The sequence below is a fragment of the Coregonus lavaretus genome (assembly GCF_964263955.1).
Source record: "Coregonus lavaretus genome assembly, contig: HAP1_SCAFFOLD_860, whole genome shotgun sequence".
Classification (NCBI taxonomy): Eukaryota; Metazoa; Chordata; class Actinopteri; order Salmoniformes; family Salmonidae; genus Coregonus; species Coregonus lavaretus.
In genome coordinates this window covers 137,361-159,251 of record NW_028162374.1, presented here as the reverse complement: position 1 = coordinate 159,251, position 21,891 = coordinate 137,361, and the positions used below count along the sequence as shown (strand labels likewise).

The 21,891-nt window shown below is 46.3% G+C and overlaps 1 protein-coding gene across 1 annotated transcript; it reads left to right on the top strand.

The window, feature by feature from the left end:
* Positions 1–2,097: 2,097 nt before the first annotated feature.
* On the top strand, positions 2,098–17,518 carry LOC311119319 (tripartite motif-containing protein 16-like). The gene is made up of 6 exons (XM_084194039.1): positions 2,098–2,758; positions 3,172–3,267; positions 15,073–15,306; positions 15,513–15,672; positions 15,798–15,857; positions 16,096–17,518. The coding sequence occupies exons 1-6, from the start codon at positions 2,162–2,164 to the stop codon at positions 16,608–16,610; spliced, it is 1,662 nt and encodes a 553-aa protein (XP_084050165.1). The 5' UTR covers positions 2,098–2,161; the 3' UTR covers positions 16,611–17,518.
* The last annotated feature ends 4,373 nt before the right edge of the window (positions 17,519–21,891 follow it).

Here is a 21,891-nt window from a genome sequence, read left to right as displayed (position 1 = left end):
GTTTCCATTGATCATCCTTGAGATGTTTCTACAACTTGATTGGAGTCCACCTGTGGTAAATTCAATTGATTGGACATGATTTGTAAAGGTACACAGCTGTCTATATAAGGTCCCACAGTTGACAGTGCATGTCAGAGCAAAAACCAAGCCATGAGGGTGAAGGAATTGTCCGTAGAGCTCTGAGACAGGATTGTGTTGAGGCAGAGATCTGGGGAAGGGTCCCAAAACATTTCTGCAACATTGAAGGTCCCCAAGATCACAATGGCCTCCATCATTCTTAAATGGAAGAAGTTTGTAACCACCAAGACTCTTCCTAGAGCTGGCCACCTGGCCAAACTGAGCATCGGTGGAGAAGGGCCTTGGTCAGGGAAGTGACCAAGAACCCGATGGTAACTCTGACAGAGCTCCAGAGTTCCTCTGTGGAGATGGGAGAAACTTCCATAAGGACAACCACCTCTGCAGCACTCCACCAATTAGGCCTTTATGGTAGAGTGGCCAGACGGAAGCCACTCCTCAGTAAAAGACACATGACAGCCCGCTTGGAGTTTGCCAAAAGGATCCTAAAGTACTCTCAGACCATGAGAAAGAAGATTCTCTGGTCTGATGAAACCAAGATTGAACTCTTTGGCCTGAATGCCAAGCGTCACGTCTGTAGAAAACATGGCACCATCCCTATGGTGAAGCATGGTGGTGGCAGCATCAGGCTTTGGGGATGTTTTTCAGAGGCACGGACTGGGAGAATAGCCAGGATCGAGGGAAAAATGAACAGAGAAAAGTACAGAGAGATCCTTGATGAAAACCTGCTTCAGAGCGCTCAGGATCTCAGACTGGGGCGAAGGTTCAACTTCCAACAAGACAACAACCCTAAGCACACAGCCAAGACGCAGGAGTGGCTTCGGGACAAGTCTCTGAATGTCCTTGAGTGGTCCAGCCAGATCCTGGAGTTGAACCCGATCGACCATCTCTGGAGAGACCTGAAAATAGCTGTGCAGCACTGATAGCAACAACAACCACCGCAGAAAAGTTGGCTGTGTTTACAGACAGACAGACGTACAGACAGACAGACAGAGGTTGTTTACTATGACTGGATGAAGGGATACAGTGTTGAAGGCTTCCTTTAGGTCTCCTGGTCTCTTGGGATTTAAACAGTGAATACAGTGAGATAGTCCTAACCATTCAATCAATGTACAGAACAAACAGTCATCATTAACACTATACAGAGTGGAGCCTATGGATATAATATATTATCAAAGAATATAATACAATATAATTTTATGAATAGAAAATAATAAATGTTTTGACATGAAAGCACAGCCAGATGTTTTGAATTGACAGTGTGTCTCTATACCTCAGTCTCTGAAGACACCCAGCAATGGTTAGGATTATTAGAGAAGCTTTTCCTGCTGAAAGGCAGTTTCATTTCATCTGGTTGCAGAAAACAATTCATTGGATATGTTCATAACCCCGTCCACCTATAAGATGTGGGGGGTTTCTGTCTGACTAAGAAGAGATACAAAGAACTCTGATTATAAAACGTCTTCTCTTTTTAGTCCTAGATATGGCTAGGGTTAGGGTTACTGCTGAATGTAGTAACTCTAACCCTGACCCTAGACCTAACAGTAATACCCACACTGTAATGTAAAGTATTACCTCATTCTCAATGATCAGTCAATACATACAGTATTCATTTAAACTACAGTATATTGTATCAATATCAAACCCCCCCATTACAACCACTTATGAATTATTATATACACTTATAATCAGTGTTATAACACATAAGTGTATTATAAGGCATTATGAAGCTTATTATAATAATTATAATATGTACTTCATAGGAACTGTTACCCTTTATATATTCTAACAACTCATATTTGTTAGATTTATTCCAAATGAAGGGCCCTAACCTAGAAACTAAAATATTTGTCTCCCTCTCCATGTTAAACGCAGTTCTCTCTCTATCCCTCCCTCCCTCCCTCCCTCCCTCCCTCCCTCCCTCCCTCCCTCCCTCCCTCCCTCTAACCCCTCCCCCCCCTCCCTCTAACCCCACCCCTCTGGCAGAACCAGGAAGTCCCTCCCCTCCACAAACTCTCTTCTGTGGAAACGAAACTTATCTGATTCTCTGTGTCGTCTGTCTGTGTGAGAGTGAACAACCGTCCAAATGGCTCAGCAGGGAGTTTTGCTGGACCAGGACCAGTTCTGTTGTTCTGTCTGTCTGGATCTACTGAAGGAGCCAGTGGCTATTCCCTGTGGACACAGTTACTGTAGAAGCTGTATTGAGGGCTGCTGGGATCAGGATGTTCTGAAAGGGGTCTATAGCTGTCCTCAGTGCAGAGAGACTTTTACCCCAAGGCCTGTTCTGAAGAGAAACATCGTGCTGGCTGAAGTGGTGGAGAAACTGAAGAAGACAGGACTCCAGGCTGCTCCCCCTCCTGCTCTGTGCTATGCTGGACCTGGAGATGTGGCGTGTGATTTCTGCACTGGGACCAGAAAGCAGAAAGCCCTCATGTCCTGTCTGGCGTGTCTGGCCTCTTACTGTGAGACTCACCTCCAATCTCACTATGAATTTCCTGCTTTCAAGAAGCACAAGCTGGTCAAAGCCACCGCACAACTACAGGAGAAGATCTGCTCTGATCATGACAAACTGCTGGAGGTTTTCTGTCGTACCGATCAGCAGTGTATCTGTTATCAGTGTGTGATGGATGAACATAAAGGCCATGATACAGTGTCAGCTGCAGCAGAGAGGACTGAGAAACAGGTAAGACCAGAACTACTTGTTGGTGACTGTCTGATAAACAAAGAATTAAAGATACAGTAGGAACTAAGGCTGTTTGAATATGAGATCATTCAAGTGATATCGATCCACGGCAGAACAAATATGAACACAAACCTTGATTATATAGATATGCTAACCCAGATTCTCCAAATGTATCACCATTTTCTAAAGTCAAACACCATTATCATTCGTTATCAAACACCCAATCAGCTCCCCTGTTTTGTGCACTGTTAAAACTATAATCATTCACATAACAACATAATAATATAATTTCACACAGACACTTCCTCAACATATTAATCCCTATCTTCTATGGGCCCTATGTCCCATTACTATACTATTGATCTACTGGACAAATAAAGCTTGATAGGTCATTGAAGAGTGATTCTCCACAGAGGCAGCTGGGGATGAGTCAGCAGAAAGTCCAGCAGAGATTCCAGGAGAGAGAGAAGGAGCTGAAGGAGCTCCAACAGGCTGTGAAGTCTCTCAAGGTGAGTATTGTTGACCAGAGGAGACACACAATTTCACTTCTCTCTTCCAGTCAGAGAGAGAGAGAGAGATGCCCCTATCCAATCCCACTGGCTCCACTGTTGGGAACAGGCTGTCTGGACCCCTTTCAGAGAATAGACTGCTTAATGTAACCGGCGGGATATGAACCCGGGTCTACTGAGGGAGAAAACAACATCTTGACCGTTTCACCAAGAGGACATTCCCTATTGGGCTGAGGGCCGACACTGATTTTGAAGTCGAAGGCGGGGCCACCTCATCACATAACCATGAGTAACCATGACTGACTCATGTCCCCTATACATTAACATGGAGCTCTCTCTCTCTCTCTCAATTCAATTGAATTCAAAGGGCTTTATTGGCATGGGAAACATATGTTTACATTGCCACAGCAAGTGAAATAAATAATAAACAAAAGTGAAATAAACAACCTGTGACACTCTGGCTCCATGGACTTTATTATTGAGCCAGGGTTGTTCATTTTCCTTGGTTGGGTGTATTTCTATGTTGGGTATTCTGGTTGTTTCATTTCTATGTGTGGTGATTGTTCGTGTTTATTCAGGTGACTCCCAATCGGAGGTAACGAGTGACAGCTGTCGGCTCGTTATCTCTGATTGGGAGCCATATATATTCTGTGTGTTTTCTCCTTTGTTTTGTGGGTTATTGTTCCAGTGTTCTATGTTCTGTCGGTGTCACAGAGGACTTCACGTATCGTCATTTGTTGTTTTCTTCGTGGTTGCTTTAATTAAATAAAGTCATCATGTTCACTCCACGCGCTGCGTATTGGTCCGCTCCTTTAGACGATCGTGACAGAATAACCCACCACAAAAGGACCAAGCAGCGCGTCCAGGAGCAAAGGGTCTGGACATGGGAGGAGGCGCCGGGTCAGGAGAGAACGTTGGTGGATGTCCTCCTCGGCTGGGGACATATTACCCAGGAGGAGGCCGTCCGGTACCGGATTGCGATGAAGGGGGAGAACCTGGCAGGAGAGGAGCAACGGCATCGGCAGGTGTTTCGTCGGAAGGACGAGAGGCAACCCCAAGAAATTTTTTGGGGGGGGGCACATGGCTTGGGCAGCTGAGCAGCAGGAGGCTGTCACAAGGCAGATTCAGAAGGCTACCAGGTTAAGGGGGCTGACGGAGGCAGAGAAGGGAAGGATTCAGGAGGCTACCAGGTTAAGGGGGTCACTGGCCAGAGTAGGGAAAGGAGATGTAGAGGCACGGCGTGAGAGACTGAGGTGTGTATCCAGTCCGGTCCGGCCCGTTCCAGTCCCCGGGGTAGAGCCAGTGGTGTGTGCCTCCAGTACGGTCCGGCCTGTTCCGACCCCTCGCACCAAGGATATGGTGCGCTTCGCCAGCCCGGCCCGGCCTGTTCCGGCCACTCGCACCAGGGAAACGGTGCGCGTCGCCAGCCCAGCCCGGCCTGTTCCTACTCCACGCACCAGGGATACGGTGCGCTTCGCCAGCCCGGCCCGGCCGGTTCCGGCCACTCGCACCAGGGATACGGTGCGCGTCGCCAGCCCAGCCCGGCCTGTTCCTACTCCACGCACCAGGGATACGGTGCGCTTCGCCAGCCCGGCCCGGCCGGTTCCGGCCACTCGCACCAGGGATACGGTGCGCGTCGCCAGCCCAGCCCGGCCTGTTCCTACTCCACGCACCAGGGATACGGTGCGCTTCGCCAGCCCGGCCCGGCCTGTTCCGGCCACTCGCACCAGGGATACGGTGCGCGTCGCCAGCCCAGCCCGGCCTGTTCCTGCTCTCCGCACTAGGCGTGAGGTGAGTCCCCAGGGTCCAGCATGCCCTGTTCCGGCTCCCCGCACTAGGCGTTATGGGAGTCCCCAGGGTCCAGCATGCCCTGTTCCGACTCCCCGCACTAGCCCTGAGATGCGTGTCCTCAGCCCGGTACCTCCAGTTCCGGCACCACGCATCAGGCCTACGGTGCGTCCCCAGGGCCAAGCATGCCCTGTTGCTGCTTCCCGCACTAGCCCTGAGATGCGTGTCCTCAGCCCGGTACCTCCAGTTCCGGCACCACGCATCAGGCCTACGGTGCGTCCCCAGGGTCCAGCATGCCCTGTTGCTTCTCCCCGCACTAGCCCTGAGATGCGTGTCCTCAGCCCGGTACCTCCTGTTCCGGCACCACGCACCAGGCCTACGATGCGCCTCAGACGGCCAGAGTCTGCCGTCTGCCCAACGGGGCCTGAACTGCCCGTCTGCCCAAAGCCTGCTAAGCCGCCCGTCTGCCATGAGCCATCAGAGCCGTCCGCCAGACCGGAGCCGCTAGAGCCTTCCGCCAGACAGGATCAGCCAGAGCCTTCCGCCAGACAGGATCAGCCAGAGCCTTCTGCCAGACAGGATCAGCCAGAGCCTTCTGCCAGACAGGATCAGCCAGAGCCTTCTGCCAGACAGGATCAGCCAGAGCCTTCCGCCAGACAGGATCAGCCAGATCCATCAGTCGGCCATGAGCAGCCAGATCCGTCAGCCAGCCATGAGCAGCCAGATCCGTCAGCCAGCCATGAGCAGCCAGATCCGTCAGCCAGCCATGAGCAGCCAGATCCGTCAGCCAGCCATGAGCAGCCAGATCCGTCAGCCAGCCATGACCAGCCAGATCCGTCAGCCAGCCATGAGCAGCCAGATCCGTCAGCCAGCCATGAGCAGCCAGATCCGTCAGCCAGCCATGAGCAGCCAGATCCGTCAGCCAGCCATGAGCCGTCCAGCCAGGATCCGCCAGAGCCGTCCAGCCGGGATCCGCCAGAGCCGTCCAGCCGGGATCCGCCAGAGCCGTCCAGCCGGGATCCGCCAGAGCCGTCCAGCCGGGATCCGCCAGAGCCGTCCAGCCAGGATCCGCCAGCCAGCCAGGATCCGCCAGAGCCAGCCAGCCAGGATCCGCCATTTAGTCAGGTGCTGCCCCTTAGCTCGGTGTTGCTCCTTATCCTGGTGCTGTCCCTTATCCTGGTGCTGTCCCTTAGCCTGGTACTGCCCCTTAGTCCGGTACTGCCCCTTAGTCCGGTACTGCCCCGTAGTCCGGTGCTGCCCCTTAGCCCGGTGCTGCCCCTTAGCCCGGTGCTGCCCCTTGTCCCGGTGCTGCCCCTTATCCCGGTGCTGCCCCTTATCCCGGTGCTGCCCCTTAGGCCGATGCTGCCCCTTAGTCCGGTGTTACCCCTTAGTCCAGGTGGGGTTAGTTGGAGGGTGGTCATTGGGAGGAGGATACGGAAGCGGATAGTGACTAAGGTGGGGTGGGGACCACGACCTGGACCAGAACCGCCACCATGGACAGACGCCCACCCAGACCCTCCCCTAGACTGTATGCTGGTGCGCCCGGAGTGCGCACCTTTAGGGGGGGGTACTGTGACACTCTGGCTCCATGGACTTTATTATTGAGCCAGGGTTGTTCATTTTCCTTGGTTGGGTGTATTTCTATGTTGGGTATTCTGGTTGTTTCATTTCTATGTGTGGTGATTGTTCGTGTTTATTCAGGTGACTCCCAATCGGAGGTAACGAGTGACAGCTGTCGGCTCGTTATCTCTGATTGGGAGCCATATATATTCTGTGTGTTTTCTCCTTTGTTTTGTGGGTTATTGTTCCAGTGTTCTATGTTCTGTCGGTGTCACAGAGGACTTCACGTATCGTCATTTGTTGTTTTCTTCGTGGTTGCTTTAATTAAATAAAGTCATCATGTTCACTCCACGCGCTGCGTATTGGTCCGCTCCTTTAGACGATCGTGACACAACCAGAAATTAACAGTAAACATTACACTCACAAAAGTTTCAAAGGAATAAAGACATTTCAAATGTTATAACTCAAGTGAAAACCGAGTGAGCTTTGCGCCAGACCGAGTTCTGGAGGTGAAATGGAAATGAATGAGGGAGAGTTAAGTGAGGTAGAAGGTGTGGTGATGAGCTCAGAACCAGAGCCTGGCATCAATGTACATGATAAAGAAGAATCTGGTGCAGTAGGAGATACATTGTTGGACAAAGTGGATCCATACCTTTTGGCAGATCCATTTGTAGTTTCAGGGTGGGTGGGAAAGGAGTTGGGTGCAGTTGAATCAGTGAAGGTAACCTGTAGTGATATTTGTTTGTGTTTCGTTTGGTGCAACACAGACCCGGTGGTGAGCGTGGTGAAACAGAGGAGTCACTGTCAGTCCTTTTGAGTTTTGAGTCTTTACCCAACAAAGTCATGTTAGGATATATCAGTTATCCTGTTAGAACATTTGTGGCGAATCCACTGCACTGATTCAGGTGCAACGTTTATGGTCATTTCGCAGCAGTTTGTGGGAGGGAAATTCCAATATGTTTTATGTGTGCGGAAGAGAATGGGATAAAGGATTGTTCTGGTGAATAAAGTGTTTGTCAACTGTTGGGATGCCCATGTTGCTGGGGATCGGAAGTGTCCGGTGCGAGAGAGGCAGGTTGAGGTGGCTAGAGTCAGAGTAGTGCAGAAGGTGTCGTATGCTGAGGCAGTGAAGGAAGTAGAGGAGGATGGGTCAAGAGTGAGAGATCCTGAGAGGATCCCTGTGAGTAGTAGATCTGTTCCAGCACAGAGGGATAGGCCAACGAGTGATATATGCTTCAGTAAAGTTAGCTTCTTAGAGTTCATAGCAATGGTTATCAACTGTACCGCAGAAATGGAACGTAAATCCCAGAAAATAGATGTTGTGGTGGCAGCTGCAGAGAAGTATTTGGGCGTACAAGATTTGACTTCAGAAGAGTTACAGGGTGTGTTGAGTGGTGGTGTCCCGTCCTCCCAGGCCGTTGGCTTGGTGCAGGAGCAGATAGGGTCAAAGTAGTGGAATGGGGTAGTGGGTATTTAATGAGTGTAGGGTTAGTTGGAAGGGTGTTTTTCTGTATCATTATAATTTCCCCTTTTCCCATTTTGTATCACAAAGTATAATGGATTTATATTGTAGTCCAGTTGGGGGCGGTAATGCAACATATTGGATGCCAACCGCCGTTAAACTCCAAAGAAGAAGAACCGTTACATTATGTCTATGTACATTATTGTTAACGATGTTCATGTCTCTCTCATTCATTAACTTTCACGGTAGTTGGTTGTGTGGGTCTCTGGTTATGAATAGGGTGCTGACAGACAATTGTTGATGGATATTTATAGAGCTCTGATCAGGACGACAATTGATTAGTGGTGTACAGTTTATGGAACAGAGGTAAAGACTTGGCTTCAGAAGCTGGACAGAATCCAGTATATAGCTTTAAGGATATGTATTGGTGCATTTAAATCAACATCTGTATGTGCCTTACTGGTGGAGGCAGGAGAGATGCCTTTGGATATACAGCGTAGAAAATGGTCATTATCTTATTGGGTTGAAAGGCTGTGAGGTTGAGCATCCCACTGCTACTGTTCTAGATGACTGTTGGGAATATACTAGTAGACAAGGCAGTGGTTTTGGTTGGACAGTTGGAAAGCTTGCTGATGAGAGTGGTTTGAGGGAGTTGGAGGTTGGCCCTTCTGTGGTGATAGGGGATGTTCCTCCATGGTTACTCCCAGACCCTGTTGTTGATCTAACCTTGGTAGAGAAAAGGAAAGATTGGTTTGAAGTCAGTGATATAGTGAAACTGGTTGACAATTACATTGGTAAAAGTTTTTATGCTTTTTTAATGCTTTTCACAGACTGATCCAAGGACCCAGATAGTAGGCGCACAGGAGCAGGCGTTTACGTTCCTGAATTTGATGTGCAGATATGTAAAAGACTAACAGATGAACTGTCAGTATACTCAGTTGAACTGTTGGTGATAATAGTTGCCCTCCAGTGGGTGGAGTACGTACAACTTATTAGAATTATAGTATGGTCAGATTCCCTGTCTGTATTGAATAGTTTATCATCTGGTAAATCTAATAGGAGTGACCTGCTATTGGAGGTATTGATGTTATGATGGAGAATTGAGAGAATGGGTTTAGTAGTGAGATTCTGCTGGGTCCCAGCACATTCTGGTGTGGAAGGGAATGAAATTGTAGACCAGTTAGCTAAAAGAGCTTTGAAACGAGATATAATTGATATTAATGTTCCACTGGGTAGAGGTGAGGCCAAATGTAAGATCAGAGCCATTTTGATAGATGTGTGGCAGAAGAGATGGTACTCTGAGCACAAGGTTTTACAGAAAGGTCGATGGACCAAGATTCAAAAGTCAGATTAGGAAGGAAGAGGTGGTGTTTACTAGATTGCGCTTAGGGCATTGTACATTGAACTCGTCATTACATCTGGTTGGCAAGCATGGGAATGGTTTGTGTCTGGAAGGTATGGTCGATGAAACGGTGGAGCATGTGTTGTTATATTGTTGTAAGTATGTTGAAGAGAGGGAAAGATGTGTAGGGTCATTGAGGTTGGACGGGGTTGGGGGGGGGGGTTGGAAGGGATTTTGCGGATGGGGGAGGGTCTATTAGAAGTTAGTAGGGCTCTTCTTTATTTTCTCAGAAGTACTGAGTTAGGTAGGAGGATTTAGAAATGTTGGAAACCGTGATTGACCACACACTCCAGCACAGTAGGTGGCGGCATGCACCTTTAACGTTGGTTTGTGGACCGCCATTATATCATAGAAGAAGAAGTTGGTAGTGTGAGAGATTTTGTGGTTCGTGAGGAGGGCTACTATTCGTTTTTCTTTTGGTTCTTGCGTATTTTCTGAATTTATTTTCTGATGGTGGAGGGTTTGTTTATTGGTTTCCACTGTTTATCGTTTAGAGTTGAGGGGGGAGTAGGGGTAGTTTGTTAGGGCGGCGTGATGGCCTCAACCGAGTGGAGAAGAAACGCTGTCGCTTCGGGTGTGTTCCGGAGAAAGGTGTGGAGGAAGTTTTGCTCATGGTCGGCGAACAGGTTGGAGCGGAACATCTGCACTCTGCATCCAGAATGAACAAGGCGGTGGTTGTGTTAATGACAAAGGTTTGTCTTGTTGCGAGTGGGATTTTTGTGTTCAGGCGTATTGATAATCATTATAGTAATGAAGTATAATTTCAAAACATGACCATAAAAACAGGTAATAATAAACATGAATCATCATTATATTACTTCACAGTAATGTGTTTTCTGTCCTCTTGCGTTAGCAGTGTGGAAAGGGACAGTAAAAAGCTCAGGCAGGAGTTTTCCTGTGAGGGGGAGTGGTGGTGTATCCAGGGAGAGAACTAAACTAATCTTCTGAAATGTAATTCATGGTCTTATGCTGCCATCTATTGGAATTATTAAGCAACTGCAGTAGTACTGAATAAAGTGTTTTTCCTTTCCGGAACTTTTGTGGCGAATCCACTGCACTGATTCAGGTGCAACGTTTATGGTCATTTCGCAGCAGTTTGTGGGAGGGAAATTCCAATATGTTTTATGTGTGCGGAAGAGAATGGGATAAAGGATTGTTCTGGTGAATAAAGTGTTTGTCAACTGTTGGGATGCCCATGTTGCTGGGGATCTGAAGTGTCCGGTGCGAGAGAGGCAGGTTGAGGTGGCTAGAGTCAGAGTAGTGCAGAAGGTGTCGTATGCTGAGACAGTGAACAGACCGCAAGTAGTTGGTTAGTTTTGGTAAATTTGCAAGTGGTTTTCGTGTGCTCTCGGCTGGGTGCCAAGCGGAATCCGTTAAACATGTCTCTTTTCGTAGACAAGTGTTTGTTTCTTAACAAACTTCAAGGTTACACAGGGAAGGGGTGGAACACAGGGTTTGCTAGCACAGATAGTTTTCGGTGTTTCTAGTGTGGGGATCATCAGTTATAGGCTACAAGCAGCAATATGATTGATAGGTAGGACAGGTATTGAACCCAAATAATCCCTACTCAGATGCGCTAACCTCAACCCTAGTAAACATGCATTATAAAAACCTTCTATATAAAATTATCTCATATTGGGAGTAAATAGCCTCTGAATAGAAAAGAAAAAACACTGCATCTTCCAGCCCACCAATAAATTACATAATGCAACCGTCGCGGTTAGCATATTTACCTCAACATGCCCCTCGCTTGCGTGAGAAGGCAGAGTGCTCGAGGCTGGTTGATGAATTTTACAATTAAATGTACTAGGAAAATACGTTTTTGTCGACCAGAGGTGACTGAATTAATGTTTAGGCTTATTGATAATCATTATAGTAATGAAGTATAATTTCAAAACATGACCATAAAAACAGGTAATAATAAACATGAATCATCATTATATTACTTCACAGTAATGTGTTTAATGCTTTTTCAGTCCTTCCTCTTGCGTTAGCAGTGTGGAAAGGGACAGTAAAAAGCTCAGGCAGGAGTTTTCCTGTGAAACGAACCCACAACCCTGGCGTTGCAAGCGCCATGCTCTACCAACTGAGCTACACGGTAGTAGTGCATGGCCAAGTGGTGGTGCGCAAGGCCGTGGATAAAGCGGTGGTGGGGAGGGTTGCAGCTGGGCTACATGAGCTGAGGCAGGTTTCTGTAGTAACAGAGACTCCGGTGGGCGAAGGCTTGGTGGGCTCATCCCAGGAAATATTGCCTGTCATTGGGGAAGAGGCTCTGATCAGGGGGGGAGTGCAGGGGGGCAGAGACTGGGGAGGAGGAGGACGGTACCGTGCCAATGGAGGAGGAGGAAGAGGAAGAGGGGGGAGGTGAGTCTGCGGGAGCGGAGGACAAGGCGTCTCGTTTTCAGACGGCTCATTGGATCCAGAGCTGACAGACAGTCAGGCTGAGGGCCCAGTATATACAGTGAGAGAACTTTCTAGGTTCCTGATGGAGACTAAAGGGGAAAAAGAAGGTTCTGCTGGAGTCTTATTTGATTGATCCTGGAAGGTTTGTAAGGTCAGTACAACACGTGATGAAGAATGAGGGGTTTAGTGTCCTCTCACCCAGGAAGCGGTATAGGCTGAGAAAATGGGTCATGGGTTCTTAAGGGCATGTCTTCAGAATCTGCTTAAATGGATGGTTTTTTCTGGCATGGCGGCTTTATGGGCTTCTCTACTGGTTTCTGATTGTGGTGATTTCCCTCCCACCTCTTATGGAGATTTCACGGTTAGACTTCCTTAACATGAACGGCAGCAGAGACTGGGGGAATATGTCAAACAAAAACATTTAAACGTGATTTTTTAGCAAGAGACACACAGTGATGTGATTAATGAAGTGTATTGGGGGTCTGGTGGAAGGGGGCGCAGGTGCTGAGCCATGGCACAAATCTTAGTGCAGGGGTAGCAAAAGAGGTGTGTAAGGGTAGGTTGTTAGTGGTTAGAGCCAAAATCAATTTCCTTGTCTTTGCTTTCCAAAATGTGTCTGCACCTAGTACAGTTCTCTGTTTCACCAGGGCCCAGGCAGGTGTCCTATTGGAAATTCCATGTAAAGCTCTTCCAAGATGTCACTTTTTGCTCAAACTTCCAAGGCTTTTGGGAGAGGTGGGGACAGCAGAAGGGGGAGTAACTTCTGTTGTGGGGGAGAGGAGGGAGCCTGATGTGTGGGTAACTTCTGTTGTGGGGGAGAGGAGGGAGCCTGATGGGTGGGTAACTTCTGTTGTGGGGAGATGAGGGAGCCTGATGGGTGGGTATCTTCTGTTGTGGGGAGATGAGGGAGCCTGATGGGTGGGTAACTTCTGTTGTGGGGAGATGAGGGAGCCTGATGGGTGGGTAACTTCTGTTGTGGGGAGATGAGGGAGCCTGATGGGTGGGTAACTTCTGTTGTGGGGAGATGAGGGAGCCTGATGGGTGGGTAACTTCTGTTGTGGGGGAGATGAGGCTGCGGCTGTGGAGTTGTACTCTGATTTATAGAGGGCAGAACTCTGTGATCCTGGGTGTTCTCAGGTTCTGCTCACAGACCTTTCCAAACTCTGTCTGTCACAGAGAAATCAAATTGACATTTCCCTGGCCTTTCACAAACTCTCAGCTGCCGTCTCTCAGACGGTCTGCCTTTGATTTTTCTTTAAAAGGTCTGGGAAATTATTGGACAGGACGTGTGTTGCTACTGTACCCTACGGAGGTGGGCTGGTGGGAACCAGCATGTGCTCTGTTGAGGAGGGCTGGTGGTTTGGGTCTGGATCAGCAGCTCTTCATGAACACTTAACATTTAAGTCATTTAGCAGACGCTCTTATCCAGAGCGACTTACAAATTGGTGCATTCAACTTAGGATAGCCAGTGGGACAACTACATCTCGATCACAATAAGTACATTTCTTTAAACAAGTCAGTGCTAGCAGGTGAAATAAGTCAGGTGTTAGTTTAGACAAAAGACAGTGGTAGTAAAGGGGGGGTAGAAGGATAACTATTATACTATTGCAGGTATTCCTTAAAGAGGTGGGGTTTCAAGTGTCTCCGCAAGGTGGTCAGTGACTCCGCTGTCCTGGCGTCGTGGGGGAGCTTGTTCCACCATTGGGGTGCCAGAGCAGCGAATAGCTTTGACTGGGCTGAGCGGGAACTGTGCTTCCGTAGAGGTAGGGGGGCTAGCAGGCCAGAGGTGGATGAACGTAGTGCCCTCGTTTGGGTGTAGGGTCTGATCAGAGCCTGAAGGTAAGGAGGTGCCGTTCCCCTCACAGCTCCGTAGGCAAGCACCATGGTCTTGTAGTAGATGCGAGCTTCAACTGGAAGCCAGTGGAGTGTGCGGAGGAGCGGGGTGACATGAGATAACTTGGGAAGGTTGAACACCAGACGGGCTGCAGCGTTCTGGATGAGTGGTAGGGGTTTAATGGCACAGGCAGGGAGCCCAGCCAACAGCGAGTTGCAGTAATCCAGACGGGAGATGACAAGTGCCTGGATTAGGACCTGTGCCGCTTTCTGTGTAAGGTAGGGTCGTACTCTGCGAATGTTGTAAAGCATGAACCTGCAGGATCGGGTCACCGCTTTGATGTTAGCAGAGAATGACAGGGTGTTGTCCAGGGTCACGTCAAGGTTCTTTGCACTCTGGGAGGAGGACACAATGGAGTTGTCAACCGTGATGGTGAGATCATGGAGCGGGCAGTCCTTCCCCGGGAGGAAGAGCAGCTCCGTCTTGCCGAGGTTCAGCTTGAGGTGGGGATCCGACATCCACACTGATATGTCTGGCAGACATGCAGAGATGCGATTCGCCACCTGGTTATCAGAAGTGGGAAAAGGAGAAAAATAATTATGTGTCGTCTGCGTAGCAATGATAGGAGAGACCATGCGGCCGGAGAGACTCAATACAGCAGGGGTCTCTGATTTCTATGCTGCAGTACTGAGGGCTGGAGCAGCCTGAGGAGGGGCCACCACCGTTTCCACCACTGCAAGTGACAGCAGAGACTGGGGACTGGCAGGAGAGTCTGGAGGACTTACTGACTTTTAACACTCTGAGCTTAGTGGGAGTGAAGGGGCATCAGTGGCAGGGGGTTGTGGGGGCTGAGAGCATGGCAGGGTATAGGTGGAGGGGCTCTATAAGCTCCCAGTGCTGGAAAGGTCAGGGGTCCTCCAGTGGAGGGTATTACATGGAGCCCTGGACACCAATAGCTGGTTGGCTCGGGTTGACCTGGGAGTTGGGGAGGGGTGTCCGTTTTCTGCAATGGCAGACTGTTCATCATGTTTTTTCTGTGTTGCCAGGGTAATGCCATTACTGTTGACGCCTTAGGGTTGAGTTTGAGTTGTACAAAATGATCAACAGTGTGGAGATGTTTCAGGAGGTATGGGGGCTCAGGAGGGCTGTCTGTATGGCTGGAGAGGAGGGGTTGGATGGACGGTTGGAATGTGGTGCTGGATGGTGTATTGTACTGTGGTGTTGGGTACTGGATAATGTGATTGTGTGGAGGTTGTGGTGGCACGCAATGTGCTTTTAGGAGGGGGGGTGTTAGTGTAATGAGGATGGCTCATTAAAGTAAGACAAGTCTCTCTCTCTCTCTCTCTCTCTTAACAGCGCTCTGCACAGGCAGCAGTGGAGGACAGTGATAAGATCTTTACTGAGCTGATCCGCTCCATTGAGAGAAGGCGCTCTGAGGTGAAGGAGCTGATCAGAGCCCAAGAGAAGGCTCAAGTGAGTCAAGCTGAAGGACTCCTGGAGCAACTGGAGCAGGAGATAGCTGAGCTGAGGAAGAGAAGCACTGAGCTGGAGCAGCTCTCACACACAGAGGATCACATCCATTTCCTCCAGGTAACTCAACTGCCTTGATACATGTGATATGAAATTAAAACTCTCAATCATTTGGTTCTGCTCCCTCTTACTCTCTCTCTCTCTCTCTCTCTCTCCCTCTCTCTCTCTCTCTCCCCCTCTCTCTCTCTCTCCCCCTCTCTCTCTCTCTCTCTCTCTCTCTCTCTCCCTCTCCCTCTCCCTCTCTCTCTCTCTCTCTCTCTCTCCAGAGTTATCAGTCTCTCTCCGGTACCAGTGTATCTTCAGACTTACCCAGCATCGTTGTCCGTCCTCTTCAGTACTTTGGAGATGTGAGTAAGACTGTGTCTGAACTGAGAGAGAAACTAGAAGACGTCCTTAAAGGAGAATGGACCAAGATCTCCACTACAGGTGTGTTGAAAATAATAAGAACATCAACTTTAGACCATTGAAAGTTCCCTACTAGTCATATACATGTGGAATATGGTATGATGATAACATTCCCTCTCTCTGTGAATGTGTTTGTGTGTCTGTAGTGAATATAGTGGATGTTGTACTGCCTCCAGAGCCCAAGACCAGAGAACAGTTCTTACAATGTGAGTCTCTTTATTCTGAAGTAACTAACAGTCTCTTTTTACTGACACTCCTAACAATCCCTCTAGAAATATATATAGCAATAGTAGATCTAATCAAAGACTGGGTATCTATCTGACTCCTCATATTTCTCTGATTTGATCTCTGCTGTGCTCTAATCAAAGACAGGGTAGATACAGTATCTGACTTCACTTATTGTTCTAACTCCCCTCATTGGTCTCTGCTCTGCTCTTCTCCCAGATTCCTGTCAGCTCACACTGGACCCAAACACAGCACACAAACGCCTCTCTCTGTCTGAAGGGAACAGAAAGGTGACCAATACAGTCAAAAAACAACCATATCCTGTTCATCCAGACAGATTCACAAACCACTACCAGGTTCTGTGTAGAGAGGGTCTGTCTGGACGCTGTTACTGGGAGGTGGAGTGGAGTGGGGAGTGTGTTTATACAGCAGTCTCATATAAAGACATCAGCAGAACAGGGACAGATGGTGCATTTGGAGAGAATGACAAGTCCTGGAGTTTAGAGTACTATACAGGTGATTATTTGTTCAGACACAATAATGTTGAGACTAAAGTATCAGGCCCTCAGCCCTCCAGAGTAGGAGTGTACCTGGATCACAAGGCAGGTACTCTGTCCTTCTACAGTGTCTCTGACACAATGACCCTCCTCCACAGAGTCCAGACCACATTCACTCAGCCCCTCTATCCTGGGTTTTTGCTCTATAAAAGTACTACTAAGCTGGTTAAACTGTAGTAGGTTCCACATAGATACTAGTCATGCTGGTGTAGTCTATAGCTGAGCTGGTTAAACTGTAGTAGGGTCCACATAGATACTAGTCATGCCGGTGTAGTCTATAGCTGAGCTGGTTAAACTGTAGTAGGGTCCACATAGATACTAGTCATGCTGGTGTAGTCTATAGCTGAGCTGGTTAAACTGTAGTAGGGTCCACATAGATACTAGTCATGCCGGTGTAGTCTATAGCTGAGCTGGTTAAACTGTAGTAGGGTCCACATAGATACTAGTCATGCTGGTGGTGATGGTCCCCAGATATAATACTCTGTTTTTCTGTACAATAATTTTTGTCTGACTGATTCAATCTTCAGAGTTTAATTAAAATGTAATGTATTTTTATCAAATGCAATGTTTTAATTGGCTACATTTACATGAATCATGATGTTTGCTGTGAATGTATGTTGGTTGTCATTCAGAACCATTGAAATGTTTTCTCAATTGGTTCTCTGTCTCAATGTCATTTTACTCAGTATCATGGAACAGGTAGTGTTACTTACTTGCTAATTGAACTATATGGGCCGGTTTCCCGGACACAGATTAAGCCTAGTCCTTGACTAAAAAGCATGTTCAATGGAGATGTCCGGGAAACCGGCCCTAAGTTTTGCATCTTTTATTCTCCCATACTGCTCAGTCAAGCAACATTAAACCTGTCCAGCAGGTGGTGATATTAACCAAACAATAAAAACCCAGCACATATCTTGACTTGCCACTCAGTATATCAGTAATGTTCAGAATTGTACTTTAATATCATTGGAGATTGATGGTCTTTTTAATCCACTACCCAGAGTCAGGAACAGATGAAGTTAGGTCTGCTACTGTTCAGTTATTAAATATGATTCATGGTGATGGGAAATAAAAAATCCATCTAGTAGTAGTTTTCCTTTGCTATTTATTCCAAGGTGTGTCTTTAACTTGTAAATGGATTGTGTTGAAGCTGGCATGTGGTGTGGATGATAGAATAGAGTGAATAGAGGAGAGAAGAGAGGAGGAGAGGAGAACATCATATAGAAGACAGATATGATAGAGAGACAATTCATACTCAGGGGAGTTACTGGCTGTGGCCCAAATGACACCCTGTTCCCTACGTAGTGCACTAGGCTACTTCTGACCAGATCTAAAGTAGTGCACTACATAGGGAATAGGGTGGAGATTTGCTCACTGTCATTAGAATGAAGATTTCCATACAGGAGTTACTGTCTCTGTCCCAAATCTCTCCCTGTTCCTTACGTAGTGCACTAGGCTTCTTCTGACCAGATCTAAAGTAGTCTTCTAGATTTTACATGTTTTCTCCCTGTCGTTAGAAAATGACAATATGGTAATGACTTTAGTGGTTTCCTCCCCCTTTGTGTTTTTATTGGTTGTGTGTTATGTGTGTTGTTGTGTTAGGTTTTCCCCCTGTGTTCCTAATGGAAAATCCATTAACAATGAATCACAAACAAATTATATTCCAGTTGTGTTTAGACAACTTCATGGCTGACATCCCCCAGTTCTGTTAAGACCCATTGAACTGGGTCACATTCTAAATGGTCACTTGTATTGATAGTCCATACTGGGCCTAACTGGGGTTAACCATACTGGAGGGTTTCTTTCTGCACACATATGCCCTCATTTCCAGAACTTTACCTGATGTCCCGTCTCTCTCTCTCTCTCTCTCTCTCTCTCTCTCTCTCTCTCTCTCTCTCTCTCTCTCTCTCTCTCTCTCTCTCTCTCTCTCTCTCTCTCTCTCTCTCTCTCTGTCTCTGTCTCTGTCTCTGTCTCTGTCTCTGTCTCTGTCTCTGTCTCTGTCTCAAGCTCTCTGTCTCTCTCTCTCTCTCTCTCTCTCTCTCTTCTCTCTCTCTCTCTCTCTCTCTCTCTCTCTCTCTCTCTCTGTCTCTGTCTCTGTCTCTGTCTCTGTCTCTGTCTCTGTCTCTGTCTCTGTCTCTGTCTCTGTCTCTGTCTCTCTCTCTCTCTCTCTCTCTCTCTCTCTCTCTCTCTCTCTCTCTCTCTCTCTCTCTCTCTCTCTCTCTCTCTCTCTCTCTCTCTCTCTCTCTCTCTCTCTCTCTCTCTCTCTCTCTCTCTCTGTCTCTGTCTCTGTCTCTGTCTCTGTCTCTGTCTCTGTCTCTCTCTCTCTCCCCTCAAACCGTATAGAAAGCAGACAACCTCAATATGGTTCCATTCCTGTAGTTATCAGGACACATGAGGTGTGGAACTATTATCTCCTTTCTAAGTGTGAACTTGTCCACTTCCCTTCATGGATTTAAAAGGAAATGACTGGTATATGTAAACTCCCTCTACCCCATGCCAACACCAATCCAATGCTTTTACATTTGAGAGGAGTAGTGAAGGAATGATACACTTCAGGAGGAAGGAGAGATTATTGGGACACACCCATGGAGTGATGATAGAGGGATGTGAAAGAGGAGAGAGGTAATGGTTGGACTGGACTTATTTATTCTCTCATTATACTTATTCTCTTTCAATAACATAATTGCACAACACAAAATAAGTACATTTAAGGAAGTATCCATGTATTATTGATTTTATAATCACTTTTGTACTATTTTCACAAGTATGTGGTAAAATTTCACAACTCTTAATACAAAACTCAAAACAGATCATCAAAAAGGCTGTTTTTTCAAAACTTTAAGCACATTTTCAATTGACTAAGTACAACACACAAAGGAAGTATCCTTGTATTATATCTTAATATGTGAAATGCTCACTTCCTCCCATAAGTCATTGGTAGTTGATGTAGGGTTTCATCTGTCAAAAGGTAAATCACACCTGGTGACTTATGAGTTATAAATGTTATTACTGTGGAGTCACCATGATCTGATTACTGTGGTGTGTGTGTGTGTGTGTGTGTGTTAGTCTTTGATTAGTTTAGTCATCAAGGCTGAGAGGATGTATCTATTTGAAAGGGTGTCCTGGTCTTTGATCAGACCAAATGGTTGTAAAGTCCTCAAGACAATGGAATGGTTGTCAGGCAGTGGAGTCTGGTGGGAGGAGCTATAGCAGGACAGGCTCATTGTGATGTCTGGAATGGAATAAATGGAACTCAGTCAAACATGTGGTTTCATGTGTTTGTGTTTGATACGTTCCATTGATTCCATTCCAGCCATTACAATGAGCCCGTCCTCCTATAGCTCCTCCCACCAGCCTCCTCTGGTGTCAGACCTGCATGGTGCCTCAGGGTCTGTGTAGGAACTGTGAGGTGGGTGTGTTGGGAATATTATTCCCTATTTTTCATAGTTCCACAATCTATTAATAGCCAGAGATGTGAATTAAACATTCTGCCAATCATGGTTATTTTATTTATAACCAGAGAATTGGGCTGATTCAAACAAGACCAAACATGCTTATTTTTAAAGTAAGGACATGTCCAAGAAATGTTACTTGGAAAACTAAAATAAACAACACCCTTTCTTGTGATGGATTGTAATATATAAAAATATAATAATATATTTCAATTCACATTGTGTGTGTGTGGTCCAATGTGTGAGGGGCTTGTTGTGATCCTGGGGGTAGTGCTAGTGCATTGGTCTGTACACTGACTGTATGCCTTCTTAATATTGAGTTGCATCGGGTGGGGGGCTGTTAAAACTGTTATGAATGGGGTGTGTTTTGGGGTCTGGGGGTGAAATCAAACAGTGTATTCAAACTGGTTAGGGGTAGACTTAGACCCCCCAGAACATTCACACCTGGTCCTTTGTTGCAGGATTTGTTTTAGACATGTTTGTACATTAATTGCTTAAATTTTCATTCCCAGGTTGAATGTCAATAAGAAGTAATATAATTGTGTGTATGACTTTACAATGTCCAGCTACATTATACTCCACATAGCTTTATAGGAAGCAGACTTTACAATGTCCAGCTACATTATACTCCACATAGCTTTATAGGAAGCAGACTTTACAATGTCCAGCTACATTATACTCCACATAGCTTTATAGGAAGCAGACTTTACAATGTCCAGCTACATTATACACCACATAGCTTTATAGGAAGCAGACTTTACAATGTCCAGCTACATTATACTCCACATAGCTTCATAGGAAGCAGACTTTACAATGTCCAGCTACATTATACTCCACATAACTTTATAGAAAGCAGACTTTACAATGTCCAGCTACATTATACTCCACATAGCTTTATAGGAAGCAGATTTTACAATGTCCAGCTACATTATACTCCACATAACTTTATAGGAAGCAGATTTTACAATGTCCAGCTACATTATACTCCACATAACTTTATAGGAAGCAGACTTTACAATGTCCAGCTACATTATACTCCACATAACTTTATAGGAAGCAGACTTTACAATGTCCAGCTACATTATACTCCACATAGCTTTATAGGAAGCAGACTTTACAATGTCCAGCTACATTATACACCACATAGCTTTATAGGAAGCAGACTTGACAATGTCCAGCTACATTATACTCCACATAGCTTTATAGGAAGCAGACTTTACAATGTCCAGCTACATTATACTCCACATAGCTTTTATAGGAAGCAGTTCCTAATCTACTGAAACTTCTTCATGGCCAAATTTGTTTTATTGAATAATTTTGACCCACCCTTGGTTTTTGAATTTATTCAACTATGAATTCGGCTCTATACTCCAGCATTTTAGATGTGATATTAAATGTTTTATATGAGGCGACAGTACAGAATGTCACCTTTTATTTGAGGGTATTTTCATTAATGTCTGTTTTACTGTTTAGAAATAAATATACTGTATTTATCTAGGCCCTCCATATGTAGGTGTCATAAGTATTTTGACAAATTCACTTATAGTGTATTACACTTTGTCAAAAGTTTAGTATTTGGTCCCATATTCCTAGCAGGCTATGACTACATCAAGCTTGGGACTCTTGTTGGATGCATTTGCAGTGTGTTTCGGTTGTGTTTCAGATGATGTTGTGCCCAATAGAATTGAATGGTAAATAATGTATTGTGTCATTTTGGAGCCACTTAAACATATTATGTTCTTATTTACAATACAAGTGACTCCAAAATGATTCAATACGTAATTTACCATTCAATTCTATTGGGATATTGTTTATAGATGAGGATATTGTTTTTATGCAGATTTTTGAATATTCGCATGAAAATCTGTTTCCATTCGACTGGCGTCAGATTTTCATGTGAACATTGTAAAATCTTCATAAAAACATGGTCATTTTACCAGCAGAGATGTTTCCATCAAATTGACGTGTTGAAGATAAATGGCTGTGCGTGATGACGTAATGCACAT